This window comes from Varroa jacobsoni, unplaced genomic scaffold, assembly GCF_002532875.2.
Source record: "Varroa jacobsoni isolate VJ856 unplaced genomic scaffold, vjacob_1.0 scaffold_358, whole genome shotgun sequence".
NCBI lineage: Eukaryota > Metazoa > Arthropoda > Arachnida > Mesostigmata > Varroidae > Varroa > Varroa jacobsoni.
In genome coordinates, this window is record NW_019213260.1 from 470,506 (window position 1) to 489,808 (window position 19,303).

The 19,303-nt window shown below is 36.7% G+C and overlaps 1 protein-coding gene across 7 annotated transcripts in view; it reads left to right on the forward strand.

The window, feature by feature from the left end:
* SWIP (strumpellin and WASH-interacting protein) overlaps nt 1-19,303 on the forward strand; it is a 29,242-nt gene that overhangs the window by 6,995 nt on the left and 2,944 nt on the right. For 6 of the 7 annotated variants that reach the window (XM_022831889.2, XM_022831893.2, XM_022831894.2 and 3 more), the window contains 18 exons: nt 3,649-3,804; nt 4,224-4,397; nt 4,608-4,724; nt 5,349-5,513; nt 5,869-6,126; nt 6,513-6,662; nt 6,844-6,921; nt 7,733-7,867; nt 8,323-8,547; nt 11,157-11,228; nt 12,972-13,177; nt 14,066-14,224; nt 16,003-16,074; nt 16,555-16,704; nt 16,992-17,136; nt 18,150-18,293; nt 18,487-18,594; nt 18,805-18,930. In XM_022831889.2, the coding sequence (XP_022687624.1) occupies nt 3,649-3,804; nt 4,224-4,397; nt 4,608-4,724; nt 5,349-5,513; nt 5,869-6,126; nt 6,513-6,662; nt 6,844-6,921; nt 7,733-7,867; nt 8,323-8,547; nt 11,157-11,228; nt 12,972-13,177; nt 14,066-14,224; nt 16,003-16,074; nt 16,555-16,704; nt 16,992-17,136; nt 18,150-18,293; nt 18,487-18,594; nt 18,805-18,930 (2,640 nt within the window). The remainder of the gene's footprint in view (nt 1-3,648; nt 3,805-4,223; nt 4,398-4,607; nt 4,725-5,348; nt 5,514-5,868; nt 6,127-6,512; nt 6,663-6,843; nt 6,922-7,732; nt 7,868-8,322; nt 8,548-11,156; nt 11,229-12,971; nt 13,178-14,065; nt 14,225-16,002; nt 16,075-16,554; nt 16,705-16,991; nt 17,137-18,149; nt 18,294-18,486; nt 18,595-18,804; nt 18,931-19,303) is intronic. The other variant, XM_022831895.2, reaches the window with a different exon arrangement.

Here is a 19,303-nt window from a genome sequence, read left to right on the forward strand (position 1 = left end):
TCGACCCCTCTCTATGTCGTTCCACCTCTTCAGTTTGTCTTCCGTTACTCCCGTTCGTTTTGCTGATAAGCCCACTTTAAAGGGGCGGAAATCGCTCTTACCCTTGTCATCGTCGAGTTTTACCTGGAAGATTTTCTTTTTAACAAAACGAAAACCTTCGCAGGCTATTTTACCTCATTATATTGTCTGTTAACACCAGCGACCTTCGCGGTTGCCAACAATCACAAGTTCTGAACACACAGATTGATATCCCTGAACCTCATATGTATATATGCATATCAGCTGTTGTATCAATTTAAAGCAAGGGAAAACACCCGATAATGTGCCATCCATATCTTCTATACAAAAATTCTGTTAGCCTTATTTTCGCCACAATGTAGTTATAATGATGGCGTTGTCCTATATATTTCTCTCTAAAGTATTGTCACGTTTACATTCAACACAAGTTGGAAAATAAATTTAGGTAATTACCGCCCAGTTATCAAGTGCTTAATAAGGTTAAAAATAGTTCAAAATTGGGCCATGTACATAAAAAATCTAAAGCCGTACCACTGTGTTTATTCCGGTGATAATCTGGACTTTACTATGGCTCCTACCTTACCTCACTGACAGGTCTTTTTTGCAAACGATGAAATTGTTTTCAGCCTCAGCTATCTGCTCTCCTTAATATCCCTTAAAGAAATTGCATTAACACTTGATTATGCTCTGTTTTTGTGCTTGAAACAAAAGACTTAAAATATCCGGATGATTTGAAGATCCACTTTCAACTCGACTTGCGGTTGATGGTTTGACAGTTTTTTTAACCAAAAATGAGTAATATTATAAAATGGAGCGAGTAATTTTAACTACAGAATTAAAAATAGGATGCTCCTTTTTGTATCTACTCTTCGAGAGACTGACATATAAAAGTCTGCAACATTGAACTTCAAACTAGTCAAATCATGCACAGTTCTTGTAAACACAATTTTTATATTTTTTTTTTTCGAGATAAAACCAGGGCTGTTTATATTCGTCTGTGCAAAACTAGAGTCATCTGTAAGTTTTTGTACAGTTCTCTGGTGTGAGAATTACATGAAAGACAAGCGTCTGCTTAAAAGTGTACAAAAACGATTTTGAAGGCGATTACGTTGGGGATATTGGTTGAGGCGTCAGCAAATTGATTGACTTCCCACATAATTCTTACCTGAAACAAAGTCTCTTTCAATTAGATACCCTCGATGTTGCAAATTATTATTTAAATTTCAGAGCTACTAATCTTCATAGTGAATAGACCATTTTAAAGCCATTGGTAGAAACGAAATTACATGTAATAGCTATACGGGGAGGATGCACAGGTAGTTTCATAAATACGGCGCATTTACTTTCCCTCTTAATTAATTGATATTTGTGCTTGTTTGATGTGCCACGCACTCTCTTTGTACAGATAGACCTTTATAGCTTTCTACAACTAAAACTTGTTTTGATATTTTGCTAGACTAATTGGTACTGTACTGAATCAAAAATAGTTGTAGGTCTCTAGCATTAATGAAAACGTTTCGAGTGATTAAATTTCGAAGCTAAAATGTTGAGCATAGTAAATCCCTTTCCATTATGTAATGCACCTGTTTTTTTTACAATTTACATACAATTAGAGTTTCTTCTATAGTTACTTTTCCTCACATTTTCAATCAAAGAAGTAATTTTCATACATTCACGTATGTCTCTAAGTAACATTTCTCAAGCCATTTTTAGTTTCATTAAGCGACAAATTAATCGCGGCGGTTCTTCACCAACGCATTTTCTTAAGACATTGAACCGAAAACTGATTATCACGAATTTGAAGGAGTTTAAGGTCCTGCTTCTTATCTGAATCGTTTTTAGATAATACTTATCTAAAAGCGATTCAGATAAGAAGCAGGATTTTTTTTCACTTTTTTAATGAAACTATCAGTGCAATTCGCATGCGTTCGAAAGCGAATTTATAGTTTCGGAAGATTACAAAAGATTTACAGTTCCCTATCATTTTAGTAAATAGTAGATTCTCAGGTAATGTCATTTGCCATAGCAGTGCTATGACCTTGACTAACTGGAGCTATCGCCAGTGTATATAGAATAAAAGAGGTTTCAGCTCATAAGCTTTATCTATTGTTTCACTATGCATTCCTGAATTCTATGATCTTTTATGCTGTTGAAGATTTCGGAAACCGTGGTAACCGTCTCACTTCAATTCTATCTTTGATGTTCGGCTTTTTTAGTTATTACACCATTTCCTCTAACTCTGCGTTTGTATGGTATTGTTTCTAATGCTGATCTTAATACTTCCCCAACATCTGTATAATAACTAAGTTTTTCTTGTCTGCAATTATTGAACCTTTATTATAAAAGTATAAGAATTCATTTTATATGGAATGACTCTATTGTATGGAAAAGACTTGGTATCCGCAATGTAAAGAAGTCAATTTTAAGTCTTAATCGAAGGAATACATAACGATGAAATAATAGAACAGGTAATAGTAAGAAAAGTTATTGTTAGTATACTTATCCTACCGTATTGTAGAAACTATGGTAGGAGATAAACTATCCATAAATATATAAAAATTGTATCCCAACACCGATTAGTCAGTGCCATATAAAACAGTAACAATTCTATAGTTCGTACTGCAAAGTTCATTTCAATTTATAGAAAGTGTGGTCAGGTTTCCGGCAATTCTTAGGTATACGGCACATATAGTCCATTTAATTTGAATATAGAAAGCCTTATTAGGTATAACACGCGTGCTTATAATTTTTCTAAGAACTATCTGCAAAGGGTTGAGAAAGAAATAAGCTGACAAAACCGTACGACTATTATATAAAATACACATCTGTGAGGGTTCGTAGTTACTCGTTGAGTTGAGATCATGTTAAGTCTATTTTTCGTGTTTTATCTCGAGTGATTGAGCCGTCACGCATTACTTCAATGGCTGGCTCCTAGCACGGACCAATGTGTGTCTATATCTAGATTCCAGCCTAGTCCACCATGCCTCCTTAAACTAAGCCCGCAAAGATGTTATCTATGGTATTTTTTCCATTTTAATGCGAATCAACCCAACCGGTCGCATGGTCACGACGTGTTACTCATGTAGTAACATTTTACGTATATATTCATGCGTAGTAGCAGTTGCATCCTTTCAACTGCTTTAGAACTGTTGGATAATTTCTTCGCAAAGTGTAGTTTAGAGTTGGACAAGTTATAATTGTAAGTATTACAATACGGCCATAAAACTTTTATGGATAATGAAACTGATTTTAAGCGTCATCGATTAAGGAGTTTGTAATGTTCTTCAAAAAACTTAACTCTTTAATATTACTTAAACCATTGACCAGTTCAGCTAACTTTAAGATTCAGTTCTTATAGATTTTGAGTCAAAAGCACGTAGAAAAGAGTATGGAGCAAGCACCGCATTTTGCAAATATTTGAGCTCCACTACAATTATACAAAAGGACATTTGAAAAGTTTTATTGACTCATGGAAACTCGACACTGGCGAGTCGCCTGTGTCTGGAATTGTGAGCTTCATTCGGAAATCTTCAGCAATTATTTGCAATTAACAGGTCATTCTTAGTAAATAGTTTTAAGAAGAGATGTGATGATATAGAAACGTTTGTATCTGTGAGTTTGTTATTCTAGGTGGTATTTGATGTTATGTCTCGCTTGCTGATTTCCTTGGTCACTTTGGATTTAGCCGTATTGCACCAGGGAGTGCTACACGACCATTTTGCCGCCTACATGCGACTCCTGAAATCCGTGCGGTACGCAGAACAAAAATTGGATGATCAAATCAAGGTATACAGCTTATGAGGTTCACACGAAATGATATAGTTTAGAGATACTTGACAAATACATTAAATTTCGAATTGATTATTGAAAATATATTAATCATACAGTCTCGACAGAATGCATCGAGATGTCGTCTTATTGCAGAGAAAACCCCAGTTCAGGTGTGTGGTTCTTTCCTCCAGAAGGTGCCTTTAAACTGTTCTTACTATCTTGCCTTTAAACTGTTCTTACTATCTAGAAGCATTTTTGCAGCACATATTGTTACATGTTGCTCACATTCTCGTTTGTCTGCATTTACTAGGCAATTCTACCTTTATTCATCTTAAACCTCCAGCTGTTTGCAATCAGTGACCCGTTTTGGTATACTTGAGCTAAGGGCAACGTCCGCCGCAATGTTGAATTCACTATAATAACTACTTTTATAGGCATTATTGAAACTTTTGGGCGACATCGATCAGCAGTTGTTACGTGGTGGTATCCTACGATGGTGTCTCACTCAAATATCGGGGTCCAGTGGACGGATGCTGGAGTCACTGAAAACGGTTTTGCGGTCTGATCTTTCACAACTAGAAGCTAAACTCGCTGAAAACCCAATGCAGGTAGATGTTTAGCTCAGAACAGCATGCTTATCTCTTCTGTTTTCACGAGATACAAATAAATTTTTCGAAAAAACCCTTGTTACTTAATTTAACATTAATTAAAGAGCTCTGTATATATTTGTTTCATGAGTCTGTAGAATTTGGCGTTCATTGCAAAATGTTTTTTAATCGGCCTGCAGGATAATTACAAACCATTTGCAATAAATGCAGGTGTACCGGCATTCACCCAGCTTTGTAGGTAGCTGCGCCTTATTCCTTCTTCATTTCACCCTTACTAAGCAAGCAGATCGTCGATTATTCCGGTCCATTTGCGACGTGGCAAAAAAGGTAAGTAGCATTAGGGCTTGTAGTGTGAAATTAGTTAATCTTAATTGAAGCCATAAAGAACTAAACTTGGATGCGCAGAAAAAAAGCCCAGAGTGCATGAACTAAATCGTCCGGAGCACTGATGGTTCACCAAAGATCAACGAAATAATGCACAAATCTCTAACGCAATGTCGCATGATATGTTTTTTAGTTATATGTTCTTAATTGACCACTACATTGAATCGAACTACAGTAGTTATTAAAAGCTGCGTTTTGAGCGGCATCTAACAATTTTTGAATAATCTTATCTTCGTAATCCAACTTATTACTTCTTGCATTACTCCTCGGCTCTTTAGCTTTTATACAATTTTATCATGAACGGAAGGATAGACGGGAAGAAGGGATATTGGCTTCGGACATATAGTATCTTTTTTTTTATGAAAGAGCATTTTGTAATGAAGTAATAGGGCGCTAACTTTTGTTACTCGAACTGCGAAAATACTTAACATAATATATACAGGGTGGCAATTAGCTAAATTCTAGGGTTAGGTTAGGTTCATATAGTCTCGGACTATAGTCTTAACGTTAAGTTCAGATTACGCTAAGTTAGTGGATTTTATGGAATATTCTGTTCTATCAAAATAGGTTGGACCTGTTCATTTAACCGGCAATGTTGTCTGGACGGCTTATGAATTTTTCTTGCGCGAAATTCCTGCTTTGGGGAAACTGGTGCCTACGCTTGACAAAACGAACCACTTGGAACAGATGCTCAGTAAACTCGCTCAAGACGTCGTTGGATACGAAAATCAGGTCAGTATGAAAGTATGTTTACCACGTGCAGTGCAGATGTCTACTCAAGATAACGCAATGGTTTTTTTTCACTGTTTTCTGTGTATATATATATAATTATAACGAGTACTGTATCTGCGTATGAATCCACGCCGGTGTTCAATGAATTAAAATATTGAATGAGAATACATCGACTAGATATTACCGATTTACTAGCGACTACAAGCCATAAATCTGTGAACGGCGATCACCAATATCAGCTAGTGTACACGTCCTGCAAACTCAGATTTATAGCGCGATGATGATCGAAGTGCCAGAAGAGATCTTCTACATGACAGCAGTAGAAATATTACATTTATAGGCCGTATTTCTCTAGGTGGCACTTTGGCTGTTAAAGTTAGATGTGACTATGGGCAACCCAGCGGATTCCGAGCAGGTGGTAGATGAACTCAAAGGACGTTGTACACTCCTCCTTCAAGCGTACAACATGACACGGTGCCTGAGTCAACAATTGCAGTTGGTCGTAGGCTTACATTTGGCGACTGCGAAAGCTATGGCGAGACAGTCAGCCATTTTCATCGCTCGGATGCTAGCTGCGCTAACGGCGATTCAGTCCGCGGTTGTTAGATATCAAGTAAGCAGCTAAAATAAAAAATTAAAGAAAAAACATTAACGTTACTAGTGCTCCTATCAGTCCGATCAGCTGTTTCACTGGTTCAGCGAGCCTAGCAAAGGAGAAAATATATCACGTACACTGCATGACTATAACTGTACTATAAATAGACCATTATCACCTTGTAATCGTTCTTCTTTATTTATTAGCATTAAGCCAATAAACGTAAAGCTAGCTAGGACCATTGTTGGAGGGGTCCTTAGAATGTAATACTGTCTTCATATGCAATCATTATAGATTATCACTACGTTATTGCACTATTAATAGGTGGCCATTTTGTGATAGAATAATTTTATTTTCTTATCGCTTGCGTGTTTCGTCTACTATCTGGATGTTCCTCTTTGTAGATGCGTGTAAACGAGACGGTTGCACAGGTTGAACAGTATCTTCGCTATCAGCTGCTGCATACTACAGTCACGATGAAAAAGCGGTTTGCAGTTGAGAAAAAGAATACGGACAAAAAGCTGGACGCAAATGCTGCTATTAAACTGCTTGAGGTTAGAAACTTACTATGACCTGTTATGCTACATGGATAAACTCGTATGTGTATTGTACAACGCATCCTTACAGCATCGCTGTAAACCTTAATCATTACAAATATAATACATCAAATACCATCTATAACGCATGTAACAGTCAATTTTATTCCAGTTACCCTTGTCCGTATCATGATTTCAGACGTGTCTTCGAGGACCTCTAACGCAGATTAAAGAATTCTGTCTCCAACTTGCCCTTGAGTACGTCATTCAAGTCAAGGTACGAGCTCAGTCAACAATTACCTGATTACATAACAACAAACGACTATCATCCTCTGGGCTGTCAAGGCACTTGCTATACAATGCGCAGTAATCACGTGTACCACCTTTTTCTGCTTCCCAAAACCTGAAAGTTTCGTCCTAGGATAAAGCTGAGTAGGTTATATTTGATGTATTTTCGCTAGCCTGTTTCCATCTTTATAAATTAGCTGTTGTTAACAGGTAGAAATTGCGGAAACAGGTTCTGGGAAAGACGGTTGCAGAAAAGTGTTGCTTTCTTCCCCTAAAAATTATTTAGATCAATAATAACACCACTGTGCATCGATGGACTAAGTCCCATATAACAAAAAAATATTATTAATTATTACTGAATATCGGTACATTGATAGAATCCATTCGTAAACTCAACGAATAGATTATTTATTGCAATTACCTCTCTTGTATCGCATAGTATTGAAATTAACTATAGAACTCTCCAGTTTAGTTGAAACTCATGTTATACGACGTAAGCTGTTGTAAGAATTCAAGCCTTTCGGCGTCGAGATTAAGTGTTCTCGACAGAGTGATATGTAGTCCAATAGTTACACCACATTACCGGGATATATATATATATTGAAATGAATGTTTACCTGGAATGTGCATTAGATCGAAGTTTAATATGTCCATAAATAGCCGAACTATACAAGAATACCAGTTAACATTAGTAATAGAAGTACAATTTCAAGTAAATCCATTTGACTTTTGGTATGTACTGGTTATGCTGCATCAGTGGATTCTAATTAATGAATGTTACTGTTACTTCACTGTTAAAGGCCATCCACCAGCACGAAGTCGCTCCATTTAATGCAACACTTGATAAACTACGTGTTTTGTCGAACTTTAGTTCGCAACTATGTAAAGCCGGCGACCTATGGGGCTTAGCTGCACATCATGGAATTCTTCTTGAGGTAACAACGCAGAAGCCTGATCAGGGTACAGTGTCCTATAACTATAGGTCGATTTCGTGATTCAGAACTAGTAATAAAATATTTTAGAATAATCTTAAGATAAATCTTTACCTCAAAGATAAATACGGAATTAGAAGTTCTATTAACTCGGTACTTTTAAATCATACCTTTACAGATAATTAAAGGTAGGATCTTGTATGCGCTATTTTTCAATGAATGCTGATGGAATAATTTACATATAATATAAACGAGCTAATCAGCAGGCTAATAATAAGAGGATCTTATTAAAGAATTAATTGTTGATAATGTCGCGATTCCTCAAACATAGATAAAAAAAACACAGTTTTACATAAAAGATCATATGTGATACCGTCCTTAAGTATGCAACCTATTGAAAACAATTTATTACTATACGTTATCAGTCTTTTTATAATTGAATACATCTGTTTGTGTAGGTGTTTCTATCGCAAATGTACCAGAATAATTCGTCGGTGACTAGTGACTCACTGCCACGAGTTGTCGAAGCCATAGCGGGCGATTGCGATATTCAAATGGAAGAGAGCCTTCGGCAGGTACTGGATGAATATCTGGTTGAACAACTGTGCAAAGACATCGAAACAGATCTTCGTCTACAGATGCACTCGCATCTCGTAACGGATACAAGAAATCCTTTTCAACTGGTATGGTTGTGAGAAAACACTGAAAGAACTCACTGAAAATAATAAATCCACTAGTTCAAAGGTTTCTTCTGCTACATGTGTCTACCTTTGAGGAACTTAAACGTGGAGCTCTATAAGTCCTACTTCCAGTCACAGCTCCTTCACCATTCCATTAGATCTTTAAAAAGTATTACGCAGACGATTTTCAACTGTTTGTTTTGTTAAAATCAAACTAATCTATTTCAAAGCTGGAACTTGACGGCGTTTAAGTTCGTCTATTGTGTTTATCTGTCATTAGAGTATTGGTCCTCTATATAAGTCTGTTTTGATTCTCTAAATTTTTTTCATAGATTTGGTTTGTCCCAGAAAAATAAGCTGTAGGGAGCGGAAATCCGGTGAGCGCCTAATGTGCCTAATGATTGCCATTAGAGCTGTGATATAAATACATGGTCAGTCTTTTAGGAATTATGTAGACTAGTCTTTTTGACAATCGTAACCAAAGATGTAGAATGGTACTTCAAAAGAAAATGGCCAAAATAGTCACGAATAGCATTCTCCGAAAAACTGTATAGTTTTAGTTACCTGAAGAAAATTGAATTAGCCTGCTCTGAGTTAACTCCGCTTAAAATAATATAATCCGACGTAAATTACTTCCGCTCAACGAAGTTATCATTGAGGTCGAGACCGTAAAAAGCGAGAGAAGCGAAAACATTTCGACTCAAAAGAAGATAGCATTGATTGATAAAAAAAAAATAGGATCATTCACAAAAGGCAAAATTTTTTTGTATATACTTCCTTGTTCCCACAAAAAATACGCGGGATTTCGGCCAGGATATTCTTGGCCACCATGCAGTTTTCATCTGGGTCTGTCAGATAATTATCTGCTTTGTTCCCTACTAAATATATGTGATGAAGGAACATTCAATTCTTTTGATAAAATCCTTTTGATAAGTATATAGGGTTTTTCGAGATCAGTCTCTCTCTTCCGAGATCAAAGGGATCTTTCAAGATCTGAATTATAATGGTTGATGTAATTCAGTAAAACACACGCACACTAACGAAAGTTGAAATTTGTTTAATAATGCCATACCAGATGTCATCTAAAGAAATATACAAGCGTGCAAGAACTTCTGCCCGGACTGAGACAAAAAAACGTGCTCTTGTAGAGGAGAGTCTGCTCTTCCGTCAATTTCCCAAATATATAGTAGTAACAACGCAAATAATAAATATTGCGAATGAATTCTGTTTGTCTTCCAAATGAAAAAAATTTTTGAACAGTTTCGACTGTTATCGAAGACCGGAGAGTATATTCCTGTGAGACCAAGGGTCGGCTGTTTCGTATAGACCATTTAAACGCTAATGTGGTTAGCGAACTGCTAATATGAGTTTCAGTTGAAGAGAGGTAGAACACATCAATTTTTCTTCATAATCGATAATAATATAACTCAGTGTTTTGCTATTTGATGATATCATAACAAATGCTCGAAATAGCAAACACTAAAGGTAATTCAACTTTCGATTACTATCAGGAAGCCGGTAGCTTACGTTTTCGAAGACATTAAATACTTGTAGCCAATTAATAACATCTTAATGGAAATGATTATCACAAGCAGGAATTAAAAGGAATCAAGGACAATGCCGCTGACTGGGTTTTCCATATGTCTTTATAAAAGAAACCAAGACTTATTATATCGAATGATATCAGGGTTCTACCTAATGGATTGCGTAACCTAAGCAATTGGTTCTCAAACCTCAACGTAGACACGTGCCGTATCATCAAAATATGCTAAACCAGTTGGTCTTATGTCTTGAGCTCTATACCATAAATTCGAATTAAAAAGTTCCTTCAAAACTCGTGTCTTTTTCGTCAATATTGAGCTCTATGGTTAACACTCTACTTCGACCACTTGGTAATGGTTTGGTGATAATGAATCGCCCAATTAACTAGTTTAAAGATTTTTTTGTTTCTGAGGTTATATTATTGTCGAAAAAACTATGTTATTGCTTTCCAAAAACTAAAACTTACTTTCGCGTTTTACTAGCCTTAGTGGCGTGTGGGCAATCTCGTACGAGAAAGCAGAGTTATAACTCCGAGCGGATGCTTCCAGGTATCCTGCCATAAATATATTTCAGTAATTTCGCCTTAAAATTAGAAGCACGCATGATGATTGAAAAAACACGCAATTTTTTCTATTATTTGATTCAGTATTACTAATTATTTTGAATTAGTTAACATAGCAATAGTTAGAATAGTGAAAGAAGAGACCCCTTCACATGAACGTGTTCACGCGAGTTTAACCCAATGTCAAAATAATAACATAATGTCGTTTTTAGAGACATTCAATATACAGTGGTGAATAACATATTGGAGTTCCAAAGTTGCATTGGAAAAGCTTAATCAAAATTATTTGAAATTCTGAGGCCTAATAAGATCTAAACAGAATGTATCTAAAAAGCATAAAACAATGTTCTTTTTTTTGTAAATGTATGTATAATATTTCTCAGGCTTGTTATAGTTATTGATTGCTCAGCGTGAGAAACATACTTTGAATCACGTATTTTAAACACATTATGATTAGGAGTTCTTCATTTACTCGCATTTTTATCTGGTAACTTCTGCTACTTTTCAGACTCGACCACAACCACATACGCAGTTCAAAAGACTTCTACAGCTAGAATCAATTACTCTACCATCAGAAAAAGTAAGAAGAAGTTTGTATGTTACTGTTTTTTTAACCGATTTGTCGTATACAGTAAGAATGTCAATTGTAAATAAGTGAAATTTCGTTCTAAATCTTGGAAGTCTATTTTATCTCTATTTTATCTATATTATATCAGCAGGCTTAGGAGGTCCCCATATGTAATAAAAAAAATGTTTCAGATAAACTCTGTGAGGTTTTAAGGAGATGCTTGTCGTATTATGTATGCATGTCATTGCCAACCACCATGCAGCTTCTGAGGAGTTTAGAGCACATTTCTATAAGGCAAAAGGGCTTAAAAAAGAAGAATGTGTACCGTTTACTGGGCCGTCTAAATAAGCCCCAGCAGCAAGTTTTTTTTAACCTTTTGAACTTTCTAAACTTTTTGGCTTTTACATTTTTGGCCTTTTGGCATGCTACCAGCTTAAAATTTAAATTATGTTTTTGAAGCTGGCCTATTTTAACGAGATTTTATGGAGCTAAGATCTATCGATAGCGTTGTAGCTGTCACCCCTTTTTTCAAAAAACGTATCTTTTTCAGAATGACAATTTGAGCCCTCTTTTGCTCTCAATTTTACCTAAGCATTTCTTTTGACAGTAAAGGACCAAGAGAATTTAATCGAGGTCACTTTCTGCACAGGCAGCTCGGTTATCTGTCTCCCTAGTAGATTTCAAGCGCAGCAATTCCTGGTTAGTTGGACACTACCTATCTACCTGGCTGAACGGAAGCCGTAAAATTCATGAAAAAACGCAGTATCGCGGCTGGTGAGACATTGTTTCTTGCAAAATTATACTAACGACACGTCAACGGTAACACCTTTAACGATAGTGGTTCCGCTTATCATATCACAGAAGAGAGTAGAAAAACCCTAGTCACATTATGCGCGACTAAAACCGCAAAGTAGCTCTCTCGTAACGGCATTTTAACTGTTCAACCTAAATGAAGCTCCAGCTGCGGGGCGGAAACTGTAGAAAATCCTGAATTTTGTGTGAAAGCCCCTCTTTTGGAACGTAGACTGTGCGTTCATAGTACGCTAAAAAATGCGCTAGCGTATTTCTTTGCTGACTTCCCACTTAACGAAAGGACCTAAGACTTCACTTTGAGCTTTCAACAACCGACGCCTTCTTTGAGTGTCTGAGAAGGTAGGGAGAATAGATGAGGAGCTTTACAACGCGACGGCTATGAGAGATAATGGCAGGACGGGGCCGAATCGGACAGACCATTGTGTTATCACTTGTTTTACAAATCCACAGATCGCCCTACAAATTATTTATAGTTAAGCTTTCATAAGCCGAATAAAGGCTGTAGTTACAGAAAATATCGTATCAATAAGTTATGGTAAATAAAATTGTGATAAATACTATGTAGCCAGCTTTTTTTAGTCTTTTTGGTGTGAAGCCTGCCTTACGGATCAGTCTCGTCAGCTCTATACTTGAAATGCGTATACTTGGAACTTATCTGTATAATATTGAAATTTCACGTAATTTGCTACCGTGCTAAACCACCAACAATTCTGTGATATGTCATCATCATTGTGCTTGCTTGTTGTGCATACATATATATATAGTCGAATCGTGTTGTCGAACATCTAAAATCGAAGATGAATAAATGGACTTATTGATTGTTAACGCACAATATTAGAAATCACATTCGCAAATTTTAATACATTCTATAAACAGTCGACCTCAAGGTTGTCTCAATTTCTGTATTATCATTTACATGACGCCTACTTTTATTTCTTTTAGTTGTGGCTGAAACGCTCCGTGGAAACATATCTAGAAAGAATGTTTTATAACCTGACAACTGTAGCTCTTCATGACTGGCGAGCGTATGACGAGATGCGTGCCATTGCGCAGCTCAAATTTGGCGCCGAGACCATTGAATCACATTTACCAGCGGAAACACTCGATCAGGGTCCTGACGTGCTCACAGTCATGCGAAATATTCAAGGGTGTGTACATCTATAACATATTATACAGTACATAGGGAAAATATAAGGAAACAAACAAAGATAAGTTCAATTTTATTGTATTAAAAATATTGAATGTTATTTCATTTGTTGTGATACTAGTTCCAAAACTTGGTACCTGTTTTAATTTTTTTTGTATAAAAGGTGAATTAGTAAGTCATTTTTTAGAACATATGAAGGATCCTACACGCGAACTCGTATCGTGCACGGAGGGTTCAAGGCTAAAGGGACTTGAGAACTTGACAGAGAGTAACAAGAATGCACTTTTGATGATTTTGGTGGCCCGTTTAACGACTATCTCTGGAACAACCCAGACGACAGCATCTAGGCTGATTCATGAGGACTTCCGGCACGGATCAATTCTCAAAACGGATCGCAGTTATATTGAATAAGCACAACTATCAAAAATGTCTTTTTTTACTTATGCTAAAAATGTGTGAACTTCCTTTTACACTTAGATTCAGTCTATAAAGAAAATATATCAATTATATCAATCATGTATTATGAATTAGTATTCGAAGTAAATAACTCATCATTTCCTCTAAAATAAACTTCGTTGCGTAAGGTTGCCTCTTTATGAGCACTTTGCAAGGCGGCTTTTCTGAACACGCTGTACATTCTACGTTAATTAGGCATAGCTCCTGATATAGTCCAGCGTCAAGGCAGTTGACATAGCACTATTCGGATGCGCTCTTTATAACGAAATAAGAATGTTTGATTTGTGGGCCTTGTCCTATGTGTGGGACCTTCATTTCCATAAAATTTATGGATTTAACGTTTTGTATTCAAATCTAATATTGCATGTGGACTGCCAATGTTAAGGAGATACGTAATGTACTGTGCGCATACGTAATATTTGGTTCGCTACAGGTTTGTGAGCCGTTTCGTGTACAACATGAACACGCAAACGTTTGTGGAACGGGCGAGTACCAGCAAGCACCTACAGACTATCAACATTGGGCACGTTGCTAACTCAATTCGAACACATGGTCCCGGCATTACAGATACTACTGTGAATATTGTATACAGGTGAGAGTTAGTCATTCAGTTAGTTACTTTTATCCACATTGAGTGATCACATTTTTCCAGCTTATTAATGTCATGCATGTGTCCTGTCGTTGCAAACTTTCTGTTTCAAGAAAACCAGAGAGCCTTGAGAGTTGAAGAAGTGTTCCTATATAAAAAATGGCGGTGCAGACAGCAATATTTATACAGACCGGTTGTCGCGAATGCCTGAAATACAAAAAGGACAAACATACTAGGACGGTGACGGGTTTTTCGGAAAAGTTGATTATTTGATGTGTAGGTACTACCTATTTTCGAGTTAACTCGCCAGGTTAATTCCATAAGAACGAGCTGAGCCACCCTTCAAAAAATGCCCTTAGGTAACCCAGTCGAGTATTTCGCGAAACAGATGCTGGCAACAGTGACGACTAGATAACCGACCCCAGCATGCGAGACTTTCAATTATTACAGCCGTTTGCGAAGACGATTATAGACTGGGCAGTGGAGCTGAACTCCAAGGAGGTGCTGAGAATTGCCCGGTGAAACTACGAAGGCGCAGCAACCTTGGTGTCCTTTGCTTTGAAAACCTTGGGTTGCATAGGTATACCCGTACTGCAAGCAGTCTGTTAACGCGTCCACCTACCACGAATCCATTCTATACCTTGTCATGCACTGAACAGTAGTGAGTCAGAACATACTACTAGCGACATCTTCGTGTTTTATGATCATAACAAATAATGCACCAGGCTTATTAACCGTAATCCACCGTGCTTCGTTGAGGATAGTGTTATCGCCTTACGTGCCTAGCTATGAAACCAGCGGCCTGGAATCAACTTCTTTTTTCTACCGGAGAATGAGGTAACGATCGTTGACAGAACGGCCGAACCTTCACGAAACTGTATGAAGCTTAGTGGATCAAACTGAGCCCACTCGTATTTTCTGTTTCAATGAAGCAGCTTTTGGATCAAGTAAGGGAGCCAAAAAAGCCAGTACAAGTGGTCCTGTATGTAGAAAACTTAGGTGTATACGGATCTAGCAGGTTTCAGGTATGGCAAACTCTACCACGGTTTCACAAAACAGTCATGGAGTTAGGACTGACAATAAACCTGATCAAGATAAACACTCTGAAGTTCAGAAGAGAAGACGGGACAGCAACATCCGACACCCTGTGCTTTGCCGAATTCTCTATGCATTTATGCATCTCTATGGCTAAAGCCATCACATGCATTTTCACTCACAGCATATAAAATATGTGTTTCTTGGTGGGTGAATCTCACAGCGAAGAACTTTGCACAATTAAATTGTGCTAAAAGCTCGTTTTTGAGGAAGCATTCGGATTGCACATCGTGATCCGTAGTCGTCTCGCGACGATTTCAGCAGTGGCCCACTCCCAACTGCTGTCTAAAGATCTGCGTTGCCGCTTCACGCTTTGAACAAAAGTCTCTAGATCTTTTCTATTGCTTAGAAATCCTCAAAGCTCCAGCAATGCAGTCAGAAACTATATACTTGCTATGACATGAATATACAGCCGTAATTGATTAATTGCTACAAACTTACAGGTATGTAACACAGATACAATTCACCCCAAAGTAACCGTACAAGCCTCTGAGATTGAGCCGCATCCATTTCCTTGATGTTAATAAGCAGCAGCTAAAGATGATTTATGAGCTGTTAATAATGTACAAAACGCACAATTAACAAAAATCAACAATAATAGCAATAATTATCCAAAATAATCAAGTGAGTTTAGCAGAATGTTGTTAGGCCACATAAAATCGCTTTGCAAAAAATGCTTTTTGCAGGTACTTGAAGGTCCAGTTTACGGCACTTTCGCAATTCCTGTTTGATGAGCAAATTAAGTCGAGGCTCCTCAGGTAGGCCATTATCTCTTGATTTTTGTTTATTTAAATGGGGTCTTAAGGTTTTTTAGAGATTAAAAATTAAATCAACACGCCTTAACTACAGCAACATATCACAATAGTGATACTAATAATACTATACATTTTGCTTATTGCATAAGCAAGCAAAAGAAAGGTGAAGTGAAATTCATATTTTTCTGCAAGATGTTATAGATTTGATGTTTCAAAAGCAGTGTTTTGGGGTTACATATTAAATATACACAGTTAGTATTGTAGCGACACAAGACCTACTTTTTAACTTGTCCAGCATTACAAAATTATTGTTAGATGTTACTCCTAAGATATCATTATATGTTATATTTCATTAACCTTATGCTTACACATCGTTACAGGAAACGCAAGAACGCATTTCTTTCGTACACGCTGCACTTAAAAGTTATATATTCATCAAGCCATACGTTCCACTTTCTTATACTTATGTATATTTTTTCACAGTGATATCGCACATTTTCGCGATCACAAGGATGCTCTACAACAAAAATATCCATTCGATCGAGCTGAGAAGATCTGTAAATCTATCCGAGAGCTAGGGGTCACTTCGGAGGGTCACACTCGTTTGGATGTGCTTCGACATCTCCTTACGTGGTACAAAAAATTTAGCAATGGCACATTATGTTTATTTTGAATGCTGCTAAAATAGCCCACTAGTGGTCCATCAGTAGTAAACTTTTGACCTACAAGGCACTTTAGGTGAAAAAGTTAGGTTTAGAATTGTTGTGTAAAAGCATTAAGTGTAATTTAGAAGTTTTTTTATAGCCTTGGTCGAAGAGTTCAACAGTTGAGTGTGAACGTAGAGAACACAAATTTTGAGGACTTTTTGCCTTGCTTGGCTAGTGTGCATAACTAGTCGACATATTGTACTAATGTTGCAGTATTGGAAACGCGATGGGCTACGTGCGTATGCTACGCGCAGGTGTTCTTGAACATGCTGCAAGGGCCAACGCCTTACTGCCGGATGGCAAGGCAGCAACATTTGTTGAACTGCTCAAAAAGACGCAATGGAAAGACAGCAAAGATGTAAGATAATTGTATCTTTAAATATATTTATGTTGTGAAGACGCGACGTGACCACGATATGGAAAAAAATCGTACGTTGATATGCAGTATGTGAAGATGTGGCACGAAGTCATCGGTTAATTTGGTCTCGTGCCTTATAAGAACCACTAGATACTACCATAATCTCCTACATATAAGCACTTTGAGAGTCGTTCTTGATTATGTTTAAAAAATATAGTGATCACCAAAGCCGGAAAAGTAAATCAAAGAATTCTAAAATCAAAATGTATAAATTTGTTCAGACCTATCTTCCACATTAACTCTTTTTTCCTGATATACCAAAACCAACCATCAAAATACTTTTTTATATAGTAAAATGTTCACTCGGTGAACTTTCTTCCCTGTATGGTGTAAGCCACTTTCTATTTATCTGCAAGCTGGAAAAAATAGGGTAAATATTATTGCTGTGATTTCATTATTAAGCATTAAAATGACTATTTAAGAAATATACATGTTTTTCTCGGAGCAAAACAAATCGGCTTGCAGTTGTAGCAGAGGTAAGTATGTAAAATAAATATGCTAACAGTTGTAAAAAAAAACGTTTGGAAATAACGATTTTTGAAACGCGTAGGTGTTCTTGAACACGCTATTTATTTATTTAGGCGTTTTATTGTGGCGTTATTGATTATCCACAGCTCCCCAAATGTTTGTAAATTTTATTTAATTGTAAACTTAAATTAGTTCTATTACTACAATTGTAAAGTAAAATTAAATAAATTGTAATTACATATAATTATACTGAAGGAAGCAGACGTTATCGGATGACATATGTGGTATTAAGGAGACTTACTGGATATTCAAAGTAGGTTTTACTTCGTGAACCTTGAAAGTACATCAGAACCAGTGAATGCAGTTCGAGGCTGTTTTTTGCCAAAAAGCAAGCGAAAATTTTATACCTATTTAATGATAACACTTAGCTAAAAAGTATAGAAATGTAAAAAATGCAGTTTCATGTTATGTATTAAATTTCTCAGGTATCAGCAGCAGCCGATCAGGTTGACACAACAGTGGCGGGCCTCTTAAATCGACAAGGCGTGGATGGGGGGGCTAATAATGTTGGAAGAGTTCCTGATCACCTGCGACTTCTGGTTGAAGCCTTTGAGGGTCCCTTCTGCGAGGTATTATGATTTACAGGTTTTTCAATTTTTAGCAGTTTTATGTAAATTATACGTTTCCTTAAAGATTTTTAGCAGAAGCTTTGTTCTATAACGTAGCCTGTGAATAAGGCATTGCTAACAACGCTTTTCCGTTATGCTGTATTTACGACAACAATATAGTAATTATTTTATATCGCATTCGACTCTGTTACAGGAGAACAACTCTCACCTACGTCATTTCTATATATTAATTCCATCGTTAACACTATCTTTTGTTGAGCACCTTATTCAGGGTCGTGAGAGGGTCAACCGTAAAAATAAGGTGATAGTCAGTAGTCACATAATTTAGTCTCCTAAAAGTCATGCATAATACGCATTTCGTATGTTAATATGTGGAATAAACTAGCAGAAACTGTGTTATGCAAGAAATGATATTGCTAGCGCATGCGTCATTTTAAATGCCATTAAATTTTCACTCTTAACACGTGGCCATCCGTCTAGTAAATAACATTGTAAGCGATTAATATTGCAGAACGATGCGCTGTTGACAGATGATGGTTTTGCTATTGGCGTTGCGTTCACTCTTAGACTAACGCGTCAGTTCGGTGATTTCGATGGACTTCATTGGTTCCAGGCCGTTGAGGAAAAATACAGAAAGGTATTCTAATATCCGATTTATCGAACATCGTATTCGTTTGCAGCTAAGTCTATGATTAAACGTGGCAGCTAATCGCAGATTATTTTATTTATATATTATTATTACAAAAAAATTTATAAACGGTTAAATTTATACAATATACTACATAAACTTGCCTTGATCAATATATATGTCTATCACTAATGGCTAGGCGATGTGCGGTGAAAGGATAAGTTGACTAATAATTCGCATAAAGTAAAATATAACATGATGAGCCACATTTTTTTGCTGTCGGTAAGAGCCCTAAAAAAGTTCGAATCGGGCTTAAATGAAATTTAATGAATGCAAAATACCGATCAAGCATTGCCTATTAATGAGTTGCTTATAAATATTT